This window comes from Metarhizium robertsii (assembly GCF_000187425.2).
Source record: "Metarhizium robertsii ARSEF 23 chromosome Unknown MAA_Scf_2, whole genome shotgun sequence".
NCBI classification, from domain to species: domain Eukaryota; kingdom Fungi; phylum Ascomycota; class Sordariomycetes; order Hypocreales; family Clavicipitaceae; genus Metarhizium; species Metarhizium robertsii.
Genome location: NW_011942160.1, coordinates 5,967,756 through 5,982,299, shown reverse-complemented (window position 1 = coordinate 5,982,299; position 14,544 = coordinate 5,967,756). Strand labels below are relative to the sequence as shown.

The 14,544-nt window shown below is 51.1% G+C and overlaps 6 protein-coding genes across 6 annotated transcripts; 1 reads left to right on the top strand and 5 right to left on the bottom strand.

The window, feature by feature from the left end:
- Positions 1-95: 95 nt before the first annotated feature.
- MAA_08448 (uncharacterized protein) lies at positions 96-1,532 on the bottom strand (the record flags this gene model as incomplete). Its single annotated transcript, XM_007826446.2, has 3 exons — positions 96-114; positions 237-1,235; positions 1,306-1,532. 3 exons carry the CDS (start codon positions 1,530-1,532, stop codon positions 96-98), a joined length of 1,245 nt encoding a protein of 414 aa, XP_007824637.2.
- A 3,762-nt stretch (positions 1,533-5,294) lies between these two features.
- MAA_08447 (Molybdenum cofactor biosynthesis, MoeB) lies at positions 5,295-6,812 on the bottom strand (the record flags this gene model as incomplete). The annotated part of the gene is made up of 1 exon (XM_007826445.1): positions 5,295-6,812. One exon carries the CDS (start codon positions 6,810-6,812, stop codon positions 5,295-5,297), a length of 1,518 nt encoding a protein of 505 aa, XP_007824636.1.
- Positions 6,813-7,086: 274 nt separating this feature from the next.
- On the top strand, positions 7,087-8,733 carry MAA_08446 (MFS maltose permease; the record flags this gene model as incomplete). Its single annotated transcript, XM_007826444.2, has 1 exon — positions 7,087-8,733. One exon carries the CDS (start codon positions 7,087-7,089, stop codon positions 8,731-8,733), a length of 1,647 nt encoding a protein of 548 aa, XP_007824635.2.
- A 144-nt stretch (positions 8,734-8,877) lies between these two features.
- Positions 8,878-10,303, bottom strand: MAA_10879 (uncharacterized protein; the record flags this gene model as incomplete). The annotated part of the gene is made up of 4 exons (XM_011412798.1): positions 8,878-9,288; positions 9,338-10,008; positions 10,064-10,179; positions 10,236-10,303. The coding sequence occupies 4 exons, from the start codon at positions 10,301-10,303 to the stop codon at positions 8,878-8,880; spliced, it is 1,266 nt and encodes a 421-aa protein (XP_011411100.1).
- Positions 10,304-10,766: 463 nt separating this feature from the next.
- On the bottom strand, positions 10,767-12,222 carry MAA_08445 (multidomain presynaptic cytomatrix related protein; the record flags this gene model as incomplete). Its single annotated transcript, XM_007826443.2, has 5 exons — positions 10,767-10,882; positions 10,938-11,881; positions 11,933-11,942; positions 12,011-12,083; positions 12,151-12,222. The coding sequence occupies 5 exons, from the start codon at positions 12,220-12,222 to the stop codon at positions 10,767-10,769; spliced, it is 1,215 nt and encodes a 404-aa protein (XP_007824634.2).
- A 1,766-nt stretch (positions 12,223-13,988) lies between these two features.
- Positions 13,989-14,489, bottom strand: MAA_10878 (uncharacterized protein; the record flags this gene model as incomplete). Its single annotated transcript, XM_011412797.1, has 1 exon — positions 13,989-14,489. One exon carries the CDS (start codon positions 14,487-14,489, stop codon positions 13,989-13,991), a length of 501 nt encoding a protein of 166 aa, XP_011411099.1.
- Between the last annotated feature and the right edge of the window lie 55 nt (positions 14,490-14,544).

The window sequence follows — 14,544 nt, the reverse complement described above, 5'->3', positions numbered from 1 at the left end:
GAACTCGCACAAAAGCTACATCAGCTGGCTCTAGACGTTGAGAAGCACTTGGATTTGCATTTAAGAGGGGGTCAAATAGCGTCATGACGCTATCCCTAGCGCTGAGGAATGGCACTGGAACGCAGAGAGATTTAGCATAATAGTATAACTGTTGCAGGGCATTTGGTCGTGCCAAAATCGCTAGGTGGTGATAAAGTCGTCCGGTCATTGGTATCTTATCCGAAGCCTTAGTATACCAGAATCTTGATACACCAGACCAAATTTCTCGATCTCGGATATCATCTTCAACGGCCATCCTGTAACGCCCTAAATCACCAAGACACTCTATCCACGTATCTTCAAACGCGGGAACTGTCTCATATAGCAACGCCATCATGGTATACGCGATATATATGAAGGTGAGCATGTGCTCAAGCGAGCCAGGCAGTTTCCGCCTTAGAAGCTCTAAAAACGAGTGTATACCATGACGCCACATTCGTGCAGGCATAAAATACTTGGATGCAAGCCTTCGGAGCGCGGCGCTCGCTGATGGGTGTTGAGATGCCAATAAAAAGTCATGGTGCTCATGGAGAAGTGATCGGTGAAGAGAAATCAATGCATGATATTGCTCTTGACTTAGGTCAGTCTCCTTCTGTGTGCTATCATATTCAATACACTTGCTCTCGAGCAAAACCAGTCCGGCATAGATGCCTTGGACTTCGGCGGCAAGCTGGTCTGAAGATATAGACCGAGTATCTGGTTGACGAAACAACTCCGATGTTGACGCAGCGGCATCGGCAGACTGTTTCGGCTGGCCATGATGTTGTCCTGGATTGCGCTGGCCTTTATGCTGGGGAGACCGGCGATGGCTGGAAGAGGACATCAACTGGCCATGCCTTGTCTGTGGCGTCCGTGGTCTTTGCGGCGAACCGGTCTTTCGGGCATCATCGGCAGTCCAGAGTTGACGACCAGTCGGGTTCTTGGTGCGAACAAAGTCATCATCTCTCTCACTGAGTCTGGCACGACTCCTGCCTGGAGTCGGTGGTGATGAGCCGCGTTGTTGGGTGATTGACGCGGGAGGGGAACATATCTTTTTACTTCCTCGACGGGTAGATACTGAGTCATCCCCTGCCAAATTCAGCCTATCAAAGTCATCTTCAGCCCTGTCGGTGAACTCAGGGTTGCCAGATACTGGTCGTTTTCTGGTCACTGCCCCGGCATTGGTGGTGTCCCCAGAGGGCCTGGTTTCTGAGCTTCTACACAATTTCGAACAAACCCGTTAGTATCAGTTTCAGATGTATGGAAATGGGATGCAGAGGAACTCACCGAGCCTTGGTGGCATCGTTGCCCTGGAGCGTACAGTTCTTGAAGGCTTCCTCAATATCAGAATGGTCAGCTGACGTTGGATGCTTCAACGTATAGTGCGCCTTGAATTCATCAAGGCTGTGCTGCACTTCGGCCTCGCAGAGCGGACATGAGACGCTGCGCGAGGCGGCTTCTTGACGTGCAGCTTTGCGTTGATGCTGGACCCATCCTCTTGTGAGTTTGTCCATCGCCAATGGGTCCGATTCCACACCGCAAGGGGTTGTAAGACCATAAGGACTAAAGTTGCTTCTGATGAGCAGACTCTTGAGCTAGCCAATGAGCTGTCTGGGCACAGAGGTAGCCTATGCAGTTATTATTAGCCTTGGAACAACGGTGTAACAATGCATGGTCGCCACTGCGGGTTCAGAGTTTTGTGGCAGATGCGGCGTGAGCACTTACAGGCAATGGGGATTTTCTGGGCAGCTCTCTCAAGGCCGTGGAGTCAACTCTGGCCTAGAATCATTCATGACATGGTCAGCATATACTCTCAACAGAAAACGAATGGCTCAATCCCAGGACGTGGGAAATTCAAAGGATTCCGTTGCTAGCCACAGCCTCTCTACGGGCCATGACAGAGTGCCGAAACAAGGAATCCGGTTTTGAACGAATGAAGCAAAAGCAAATATGGACAGAAGTGGAATAGAAAGTAGATTTTGTACGAGCCGCCTCACCTAGTATGCCCTGTATTCCAAATGACAGCACGCTCGAAGAAGCGGCTCTTTGAGCCGCAAGCAAAAGTTGCCTCGGATTGCGCCGTTGGACGTGCTCTTGTATTTGATTTTTTCACAGGGTTGAAATCAAAACAGACCAGACCAGGGCGACGACGAGGCTGTCGGAGACGGAGCGCCTGATTGTTTGAAAGGTGGTCGCCTAAAAGTGCACACAGTGCGGGATGCTGGGGTCCTGCGGGATGCTGGGGTCCACTCCTTTAGCCCCTGCTTGACGCAGGCGTGGTTCGCCAGGTTGCCTTGTTGGAAGGAGGCTCAACTCGAGGTGGTACCCTGGGTGCTTTGCCTGGGTGGGAGTTGCTTTTGCCGGAGCGTTCAATTCTATCAGGTGATGGAAAATGCCCAAGTCTTGCACAGTTATCCGAAGGCAAGGATTTTGTTTTAGTATTAAAATATCGGGGCCGATCGGATTCTGGTGAATGTTTGAACGTGGCAAGAACGTGGCAAATGGCCGAATACCTAGGTACGGAGGTACTTGTCGACCTCCAGATCTAGCAATCAAGGTCAGCCAAATTGCTCATCATGACGGAATTCCGTTGGTGCTCTCGCAAAGTCGTCGCTGCTTCGCCGTGATCTAGAGAAAAATGATGGGTTGGGAAGATTCCGTGGTGGGAGATGATGATGGTTTATCAATTCTGACTCGTCCACCCGACGTGATGCGGAGCCTTTGTTTACCCCCACCCCCCATGTTTTCATGTCCGTTTTTCTTTGTATGCGAAGAAAGCAACTGAATAGCTCCAACCAAAGTGCGCCTGGCGAATGACTTACCAGAGTATTGATGCCCTTGGAAAGTAGAAGTTCGATGGATTTTAAACGTTGAATGACACTAGCGGTGCAGGTAAAAAGGATAGTCGTATAGCAACGAGATTGCGTGGTGACAGAAATTCGTGATACCTCTTCTGGAATGGAGCAGTAGCACCTTTATGTATGCAAATTCGAATCACATAATCACAGCCCTCTCTGCCTGTTCCCACATTCACACAACGACCTCGTCTTCGGTGTTGAGAGAGTTCAGAGCATGTTCAGACAAAGCATCTGCTTGATTCTGGTCAGCACTGGTCGCGTGTTCCTAATCGCCATGCAAATAAGGCAACTATAGGGCTAACATGCCATCACGGGGCAGGCTTGTGAGAGTAATCACCTGTGTTTCGAATGTGTCTGCTCCAAGTCTGGTGGAATCATGTTATACATTGGCCTCATGTTGGCCCTGTTAGTATATCAGGCAGGCCTTCGCCATGAATGACGCACGAGTGGATTGGAGTTGAAACATTCTTTGAACAACATCATGCCTTTGTTTTGCGCCTACTCCGTACGTTCAAGCTGTTGGGATTCAGACGCAACTTGCCCTACCGCATCATCGCCAACGCGACGTGAAATGGGCCCGTCTTCCGAACACGATAGGGAATGTATGTATCTTACATGTTTTTCCCTAGTCGGACATTTTGGTTCGCATCTTGATGCTTGTCTCGGTATTGAAGAGCTTATAATTGCTGACGCCGGCACATTTCGAGATCCCCTCCACGGCTCACGAGTCTTCTTGAGGTTCCACACCTCGTTCGGTGTTCCAACTAGGCAGATATCTGACTTGCGTCAAGCCGAAATGATCATGAGCTCAAGCGTGAGCCATCTGTCAAGAATCGAGATATCCCCTGCGTGCGGTGCCTGACTTCGAGCCTTCCTTCCTCGAGGAAACGGGAGCCGTCCGTCTCATTGGTCCCCGTGATGTCACACCCAGCCTCGGTTGAGGCTACCTACCTATAGGTAGGTAACTTAAGGTAGGTGGAGGTACCAGCTACTTACTCAGGCAGGCAGATCCGGTATTACGTTGGTTCGTGCTCCGTGAACTCTACAGCAACAGCTTCATTTCCCAACAAAGTTTTCTGGTTCAGGATTTGACCTCTGCATCTCGTGCAACACTTGCTGACCTCTATGAAGCACACAGATCAACACACACGTTGTCTGTGGTCATCTGAGAAGACAAGTTTTTCGAGGTTTGCTTATGGTTACTCCGTAATTGCAGCCCTGCCTTACCTTCCCGGCTTGCAAGCCAGGGGGCCTCTTCCAACCCTTTCATCAATATCAATTGTCTCGGCCTGCTTTTGTCCTAACCAGACTTTCTTACCCACTGCCTTGTTGCCTCTCGACACCTACCAGCGGGCGTCCATGGGAAAACCCTGGTTCGTTTATATGTGCAAACAAGCAATAATCCATGATTACGGCTTACTCAGTACCGCTCGCCACCGGCCATGCTGATGTCGCCTTCAATGTTTCGCCATGGGCAAACCACGGATTACTGCCTGAGTGCCAAGTACGGCGTATTCAGCACCTTCAATGTTTGACCGCATCAACCTGGCTCCGAAAATTTGTCAGGGACCCATGGACATTGGAGAACAGGCCAGGGCAATCTCGCCAGCCTCGGTTGGGGATCGATTCAGGTCGATTGAGGATTTAGCTGCCAGGAGCTTGCATGTGGTACTATTATTGGACTATTGAATACATGGCCATGACAGTTGCATTGAACATAGTCATGTCGACAGCCCGAATTTCACAAAAAAGTCTCTGCTCGACGTCGTGCGCAGGGCGGTGAGTTTCCTTTGCCGAAAGCCATGTTGACTCGGGCTGAATTACTAAATGGAGAACATATTTGCTAAGATATATGTCAATGATAGCCTCGGATTGGTCAAATCAACAAGTGTGCATATCCAAGGTTGCCGATTGGACCGATCTCAGACCATCACCGCCTGCGCATAGATACTTGCGTCGCGGCAGCAAAAGATACCATATTATGGCGTTATCCGAACATGAATTACACGAGAAAGCAAATGGCCGAAAACAACCCCAAGATAAAACCTGGCGTCGGTTCCCGTCCACGTCTCACCGTAAAAAGCGAGTTTACCGTCTCATCTCCCGCTTATTTGCCCTGCAGCCAAGCGCTTTCCCCCCCAAGCCTTAGTTCTGCGTTTTTGGGCATCTAGATTGGGCAATCTGCAGAGAACACAATCGGTAAGTCCTGCTAGATTTTCTGCGTTGACGGTAGCGGCCGTGAAATCGCACAACATCCCGAAAAGGCATCTTTTGTGCTTGTGTATGTGCAACACATGTCACAAGCTGACCAGGCGGACCATTGGTGTACCAGAGCTGACGTTCACATCCGATACTCAAAAGACATGCATTCCGGCTATATATGTGGCTCGTTCATCGCCAATTTGATTCCATCCAGATCTATCGATACGATTCATACTTGGCAGCCACTGCCAGTTTTGCCTCGATCCGGTCAATCGTTTCTGTATCATACACTTCTCCAAGAGCTTTTCTAGCCTTGAAGATCTCCTTTTCATGTCTGGTTGCTTCCTCTTTGGTCATACATACAAGATCTCGTAGCCGCACGGTGGAGCATTTTTGGGTATCCTTGCCCTCTCCGATGACACTCATGTTTGTGTCCTCTGGTCGCTGCCAACGAGTCAGGACCAGTTTTGTCGATATGCCACTGACAGCGCTGCGTCCATGATACAGCTCTTCTGCCAGAAAGGCCACGTCACCAGAGGTAAGAGGCGTCTTCAGGCCGACTGTATCCAAACCCAACATTCGTGCAAGTCTGTCCTCGGAGCCTTGGACAAAGGTCATCATTCCTTCGTACATTTTCTCTCGTCCCTTGGCTGGGACATAATTTAGTGGATAGCCCGTAATGCTCAGAATGACATGATTTGCCGCTGTGAGCCCAAAAATAGCAGGCATAGTTCCTAGCACGGGCAGTATTCTGACCCTAAAGTTGGGCATCACGCTGAGATCACCCACCACCCCTTTTTGAAACTCCTCCTCGGGAAGGGGAAGCAACTCTGCCTTGCCTTCTCCAGATTGTTCTGTTGAATATACCGCGGGGATGCCGCTGGTGATACCGAGTAGTTTAAGACGTCGTCTTGTTGCCCGTGATAGGCCATCATCGCGACTTGCACCAATGTCGCCAATGACAATCCTAGTGGGATCACTCTTGCAACCAGCTCCCATTGCGCTGATCACTGGCAGCTTGTGATCGTAACAGTATTTCAGTAACTCGACTTTGGTATCGATATTATCGATAGCATCAACGATGAAGTCGGGCTGTCGGCCATCTTCCCAAGGCCCTAGCATCCGCGATGCCACGGACCCATCAAACTTTTCTTGTTGCAAATCAAACTTGACCCACGGTGCGATGGCAATCAGTCGCCGCTGAAGGCAGTGAACCTTTGGAATACCAACATCCGCCAATGTAGCAACAGCATGTCTGTTCAGGGAGCTCAGCGTGACTTGATCAAAGTCAACAAGCCGGATCTTGCTCACGCCGGAGCGCGCAAGTGACGCAGCGCAATGCGATCCGACACCACCGCAGCCAACTACAATGACAAATGAGCCGCGCAGTTTCATGAGCCCTTCAGGGCCGAGAAAGACCCTGTTCCGAGCGAGCTGTTCGAGAATGAGTTCCTCATCGAAATCTCCGGCTAACGCCCTTCTGCTAAGGGCCTGGTTGCGAGCATCTTCCTTGTCGACGGCTGATTCTGAAGACGCTCCAAAGTTGTTCAATTGATTCGTATGATGGCCGCCATCTCCCGGAGAGGGTATAGATCTCTTGAGCTCAGAAAGTCTCTGCTCTCGCTCCCGGCCTTGATATCCCAGAATGAGTGCAACGGTTGCGCCAGACAGCACAGCTGTCGCAAAAAGATGAAACCGGTGGCTTGAAAGGGTATCTGAAAAGAAGGAAGCCATATTTTCCATCAAATACCGGAAATCACCATCCTAAACCGCCGATTCGCCTCATTGGCCGTTGTTGTTTGAGTATTTTCATAATGAATCGACTTTAGAGGTTCCACTTTGATGATGAAATTTTGCTTAGTCACCTCCACTTTTTGTAAGGCGGCCACCATCATTGGCTGCGGGTCGTCCGTCTGCCTAAGCTCTAGCTACTTCAATTCATTAGAATATTAAGACGACTGGCAACACCTTCATTCGAAACGGCGCCCGCTGGGCTACACCATCAGTCATGCGTGCCAGGCTCGTCATGCGCCGGCAACAGGCCGTCCTCCCCTCATCTAACCCACGATTAATCTGCACACGATCCTTCGCAAACCAAACTAAATTCACATCCACGACGTCCCGACCAAGCTTGCCCTTCCTCCTTGTCCCGAAAGCGAGCCCCTCCATCGCCCGATCATTTACCTCCGAGCGCAAAAGGTGGCTTAAACACGAAGCAAAGCTGGTCGTCAGATACACCATCACAGTCTGGGGCCTCGCGATCTGCGGCATCTTGATCTTCTTTGCAGTCAATGAGGAAACATCAGAACGGGAGTCCCCCACGCCCCACGAATGGCACTACCTGACGAGGAAATATCTCCGCGACGCGCAGAGCTGCCGGGACCCCAAGGATGGCGAAGTCAACTGGGCGCGGTGTCTGGAGCTGGCACGGGGAGTGGTTATCCGGCTAGAGGATCCCAAACTCGGCGGCGAGAATGTAGTCAAGTTAAGCGACAAAGTCGATCCGAGCCTCGAGGTCCCAGGGGAGTTCATCAACTGCGACATCTCAGCCAAGTCGGAAGAATGGAGGCGCGGGTACTTTGAGGCAATCATGCTGGCGGCCAAGGCCGCAGAACACGTCGACGGATGGCTGAGGGACACAACACGCAACGTGGTAAGCGCGCCCGAGTTTGTCATTGGCCCCTCGAATCCACGGCCGAAACCCATACCACCGGGACGACCGCACGCACCAAGGGAGGAGGACTGCGAGCCGGCGTACCCAGCCGCAGACAGTTGGTACGTGAAGATCCTGGCGACGGCCGGACTGTCGCCTCGCCAAAAGATGGAGGCGGCGCTCGAGTACGCCACCTTCATGGAGTTCAAACACAGACAAGAAGGCTCGGAGGCGCTGTATAGTCTCGCCCTGGCCGAGGCATCCACCGGACTCGACCCCTCCAAGCTACCGTACGACCCCAAAACGTTCATCGTCAAAAGCAATACTCCAGCGCCGTCGATGAACGTTCTCGATGCTCTGACAGCCATCGCCAACTACAAAGCCCGACGGGGAGATGTCTCATCTGCCCTCCCCATCTACATTTCTCTTCTCAAAGCGCGCCGCTCTCTATCAGATACCCCGCCCCCTGCGATTCGGACAGAACCCAAGATGCTCTCTCCATACGAACGATTTGTGAGGTTCTTCGGTCCTCCAGCCTATCCGGCCCCGGGACCAGATGGCACCCAACCGCCGTGGAGAACTCCCTATGAGCGATGCCAGGAGGCATCCCTTGACTTGTATATTGGCGAGATCTTGTACGCCACTTCATCGGAAGATGAGGGGTTGGCTTGGACCAGGGATGGTGTTGATTTGGCAGAGGAACAACTGCGCGCGCTCGGATCAGCGAGCAAGGATAAAGAGACGAAGCAGATATGCCGTGAGTGTCTGGGCACAGGCCTAGAGAACTGGACCACAATGGTATCCCGCCTGGCAAAGGCAGAGGAGGCTCGGGGCAGTGACGCAAAGTCTAAGCTGTTTTCTTTCTGGGGTGGATCTCAGGATGCCGAGGGTCGATGGGCAGCAGAAGAGGCTGTGGTTGAGGAGCGCATCAGGAGGACACGAGAATTAATGGAAGATGTAACTCCACCCAGGATGGGAATTTGGTCTTATTTCAAGGCATGATGTATGTTTTCTCGAGGTTTTGTATATTACTATCAAGCAAATAATTTGAAAATACCCTCTCGTATACCCTGCATCGATCTTGCAAACAATCATAATTCCCCATGTGCCTGACTCTGTTAGCTCCCTATACCGTTTCTTGGAATATCACACCTCTTCGTCTGACGACGAAGAGGTGTCGCAAGCTTCTCCGTTCTCTAGGAACTTTCTCCAACGCTTCTGGTTCTTCACCTCTTGCTTCATGAGATCCGCATCCACGACCCGAATCAACGGCTTTTCCGAGTCAGCTACCTTCTCCCAGTCCTCGTCAGTAAATTCTTGCTTAGGCTTCTCCGCTACTAGAATATCGTCATTTTCATATCCCGGGGTCAGGGCTACAGTTTCCAGATATTGAAGGGCCGGTTTGAGAGCACGTATGAGAACCATCTCAGCATAGAACGGCTCGGAGGAAGAGTAACACGGACACCCGAAAGCTGGGATTTGTTCCTCTTCATTTCCAGAAGGGGGCGCGAGGGGAGTATCCAGGGGCTCCGTAGAAACGATGTACGCTCGGGCGCGCTAGAATTAATCAGTATCTACTGGTGACAAGGGATGCGGTACGACTTACCTTTGCCATGAAGTCTCGAAGCGCTTGGTTGGTTAAATCTGCTGGGTAGACTGTTCCCATGAGAAGCATAGCATCGAGATGATCCTTCCAAGCGTGCCAGTTTGTCGCATCGTCCAAGAACTTGGTCACCAGTTCGCAGCTCTGCCCAATGGCAATCAGATCGACCTTTGTGCGTTCGCTCATCACCTGGAGCAACGTACTAAAAACAGACTCGACATGCTTTTCTGGTGTTTCATGTGCGATGACGGTGTTGATCCCAGGAATATGTCGCCTTCCAGCATGAACAAGGCTTGGCAACGGGATCGCCGTGCTTTCCGTCGCGGTAAGCATGCGGCGGCCCTTGGGCCACCAATGCAACTGGCCAGGATTGGCAATGAACACGCCAGGCGGCGACGAATCTTTATTGGAGGCGACTTGTTTTTGAAGTTCTTGAACGACAGAAACTAATGAGCCTTTGTTAATGCCACCAGGCCCATTAGCCACTCGGCCGGCCAGCATGCCCAATGCTTTGGTAGGCTCGCCGAAGAATATAATAATCCGAGATTTTGAAGGCAAGTCAGGCGTCGCAAACACAGCTATGTGCTTTTCCGAAGTCGTGCTTCCTAGTGGTAAAGCAACCTTCTCTAGTCCTTCAGCAGCGAGACGCTGATGAATTATGTCTTCCAAGGCTTCTAATCACCCAATTTTAATGGTAGTTCCTTTCCTCGAATGCAACATGGAACGTACTGTCAAATTCGAACCTCTGACGCTGGTTTATCCGCTCATTCTTATTTATGAAGAATTTGAAATATTGTTCTGGGCTCTCGACAGATCGTATTTCATCGTCGTCGTTCACAAAGTATCTGCTTTTATTAGATTGCGTACCGTGATAGTTTGCGCCGGGATGATTGAAACAAACCCCAAGCCTTTCAGGTCAGATGGAAAGGTCGCATCTTTGGGAAGGCCAGACCAATGTCGGCGAAACATGACGGCGATTGTTTTGAGATGAACTGGACAAATGTTGCGTTAGAAGTTCACAATTGTCAATACGAGAAACATAGAAATAAAAGGAGTTTCGAGATGTGATTGCGGAGTTACTGACATTGCAAACAGGGCACAGGCGCTGCCGGCTGTCCGGCAGGTGCAAACGGTTCAAAGCCCCATCCACAACATTGGCAAACACCCGCAGTTCCCTGCTTTACGATTCTAGTCACCAAATTGATCGATTTTTCCAATATTAGTCTTTTCAAATTACAATAGGCATCGCATAATTTGAAACCGAAGGGTCTTTTGTACTTCGGAACTTCATCCCGCCAGGATGAGAGTCAGAAGGACAAATATCTCGCAGAATATCGACAGAGAATAGCCGCCAAACGCCTGGCTCCATTGTACATAATTCCACCCAAAACGCCGGCCCGTTTTCCCTCCATTTATGATTGAAAAGTTGGCCTCAACCCTGCGTATATCGACTTCTGAACGCTTGACTGATACTAAATCGGCTGCTGGCGCCTCGATTCATGTGACTTGCAAGAGCTTCCTCAAGAGCGGATTGGGTTACTGATGCGTCTAGATATTGTTAGTATAAAACCGGACTCCAGGCCCGCCTGCGTCGTAAACCTACCATCCAGATCACTAAAACTACTTCCCATGCTGGGAGTCCCATCACTACCCTCGCGAGAACTCGCCTTTCCCTTGCCGCTCGGACTGCGTCCTGCCAGCTCAGCAGTTCGCCGTGGAGAGAGCGGTCCGGGTATCTTGGATTCCTTCGATTTCGGCCTTGGTATCGCAGTAGGCGAGCCTGTGGACGAATCGTCAGACGTTTGAGATTGGTGAAGGTACTCCCGCATGGGATTTTTGTGGTTTCGTCGACCAGAAGCCCGTCCATCTCCCCTCAGTGTTGAAGCCAGGTCTTGACCTGGCTGATCTGAAGCCTGGAACGGTTGAAACGCGGGCTCCAATTCATCATCTCCGTCATCAGGATACGTTTTCGCAGCTTCCTGTTGTTGAAATCGTGGTGGGCGGCGGATAATTCGAGACTGTGCGGGGCTGGATTCCTCGTCAGACGATTCATTGGAGCTGGATTCAGCAGGTCCTGGCGAAATCGCTTCATTGTGGCGATGGTCGGTCTGCGGTTCGGGCGATTTTGCTGTAGGTGACGGTATCGGTAGTGACGATAGTCTCTTCCTGCCTGCCTGGTCGACCGCTCTGCCCGGGAACGACGTACCATGGCGCGGGGAAGATGAACTAGCGACATCCTTCAGAATCGTAGTGTTGCCAGACGTATCACGACTCATATTCGGGCGTATAGGTATTGAAAGCGGCGTTCCACTCAGCGCACCCTCAGGTCGCGGCATCGGCGAGTCTCGTCGTCCTGAAAGGGCAGATGGAGCGCGTTGATATGATGACCCAGTCGGTTCTGCGCCAGGGATGGGAGATGGGGCAGCTGAGCCTTTCGCTGCGGCCGTAGCCTTTCGGACTTGGGCTCGAACCTGCGACGCATGTCTTTCAGTCAAGTACGCGACTTGCTTAAGGAGGAAATCGACGGGGACATCGAATCGTTCAGCACTGCATCATGGTCAGAATATCCATTGCGGGGTGTTGGATGATCAAACATACACTTGACTCCCTGCGCAAGGTTGAGGTCAGCATCACATCACTTGCCAAATTGGGAGTGTATGGGAGGAGGCAACTCACAGTCAATCTCGGTTTGCGTTGCACCAGAAAGAATCTTCCACAAAGCCTCATCTTTGGACGAATCCCAATGGACCTAGGTCACAGGTCAGGAGCCGTTGCAAGAGGCGGCCAATGGTGGCACTCCTACTATCTGAACTTACGGGAGGAGGATCAACAAAGTCTCCCCTGGGTATGGGCACCCTCACAAACACCGTATACTTTGGCTGGGACATGTCGATGATGTCCCCGAGCAAGCCACTGTCAGGCGAGGATGGTGAGATGGGAATGGGAAATGGTCAGAGCTCAGATGGTATAGCTGATGGAAGTAAATGTTGGGGTCTATCGATAAGACCAGATGACAACATCAGGAAGTGGCAGGCATTAGCTTGCGTGGTGGATCTGTGACCCCAGCATCAGCTCTCACTCGGCTGACAGGCCAGGGAGGCTGGGGCGGTACTTGCGCACTTTACGTAAGCATCAAGTGCATTCAGCCACGTGGGGGAACGATGGGCATCCAATTAACGACGTCTTCGACATCCCCCCCGAAAGAAGCAAACAAATTGGCATGCTCCGACCACATCATTTGCAAAGCTTAGATCATGCCAGAGCCACACCAACACCACCCAAACCTTATGTGACTATGTGACCCCTCAATATTTTTGAACCTTTTGGCGCACTTGCGGGAGTTCGCCGACTAGTACTCTACCATCAAGTCTTGCGTCCGCACGTTTCGACGGAACCTTCTTGATGCACAGTTTCGATACAGTGTAGTATATCAGTGTTTGCATCCGGGTATTTACATTTCTTCCCCAACTTTGACTTCATCCCTCAGGCTTCAGCGCAAAGTCGCTCGGCTTATATGCTCCTCCTGCCATCCACATCGCCGCCAATATTGACTTTGAGACCGACCCCAGGCCTGAAGACGCCGGGAAGCCTATTTTGAGCGACAGACATCCCGGACTCGCTGATGGGACGCACTGCGGCGACAACACTGAGCATTCCGAGTTCCGAACCTCCCTGATGTACTGTCATTCTGAATGTGGGTACGGGTATCGTCCAGAAAAGCTCGCGCAGCAACGTACTCTGTTGTCAGGGTACAGATCTTGTCTAGAGCATAATCAAGTAGGCCGGGCATGACGTTGGACAGTAAATGCTCAGTATATGCACCGCGAGGCTTAGAGTTTGCGGGTGTCTATCGTTTGTGGCGGTGACCATGTTGAGCCTTCTCGGCCTGCTTCCATTATGGATTCCATTGCATCAGAATAACCCTTTTCTGTCCGATTCGTTGGAGAGCGCATCGATACGTTTTTCTCCGTGACGCTGAGTTGACGAATAGCGGAGTGTAATACAGTATACTTCGTACCGTTTGTAACGCAGTGCGATGCGGTGTAACGTTACGGAGACAAGAGAAACATCCAATCAATAACGTCTGCCAGCTGCATACAGGCGAGTCGCAGAACAGCTGGGCACGCAATCATGAAATCCCTAACAAGCACTCCGATAGTGACGAGTCCCTTGAAAATAATACATCATGTTTATCATTGTCTAGTACCGGTAGTATAGAACGCGGCCTTGACCAACCCTCCGCTCCGCACCACCGCCGACCAGAAGAAACAAGATTTATACTCGTTCAAAATTTCTACAGTCCCAATATGGTTTATCCACTTCGGAATGCTATGAAGCCGATTTTTCAAGTCCGCGACTGTCGCGACTCTACCAAACTGGCAGCCAACCCTCTCAAACGACATCGAGAATTCGCCTTGCGACGGGTCGCAAGGAATCCGCAGCTCCTTCCCAGCCAAAGACATTGCTATCCACAAGCTGCACCTCTTCACACCCGGATCACCATTGAATGCTCCACAGCCCTCCCACAGAAGAAGCCGTGTAAGCCTTAAGAATCTCCCGCTTGAGACTCTTCGGCTTCAGATCAAGGAGTAACCCGTCGTTTTCATCAATCTCATCCATCTCAAGGGCATCCATGAATAGCATCCGTCCTCCTTTAGGAGGTAGTTCCAGAATGGATCATTGAGATTGCGCGACGTTGCCCAACAAAGCGAAGGATTGGTCTAGCGCCGGTAATGACTAGGACTTGGTCGGGGCCCAGAGTTGGCGTGACTAGAACAGCTGGACATGCTTCTGGACAGTTGCCAACGTAGATTTCTTCCTGGGTGGCGGATTGTCCGAAGCCAATGTCCTTGTTGGCGGATGCGGCGACAGCTCCGTTGGATTCTTGACAAGTAAGCTCTTGCTGCAGAGTACTATAGCTTGGTACGCTGACGACAGATGCTTGACGGAGCGGAATTTCGTTCCATGGTTTTGTTGTGAGGATTGTATCGCTGCCAAGAGCATGGAGCGAGTACTCGATCTGCTCAGAGTCTGAGATGGCGTCAAAAATATGCATCATTTCAAAATAGACGAATGGCGCTGTGATATACATCTCCACGGCTTTTGGATGTCCCTGCGACGAGTTGTACCAAAATACCAAAGTCATAAAAGTCATCACGCCACGACGGCGCGGATAACGTACGGAGAAACTGATGCGCCGCCAAACAGGC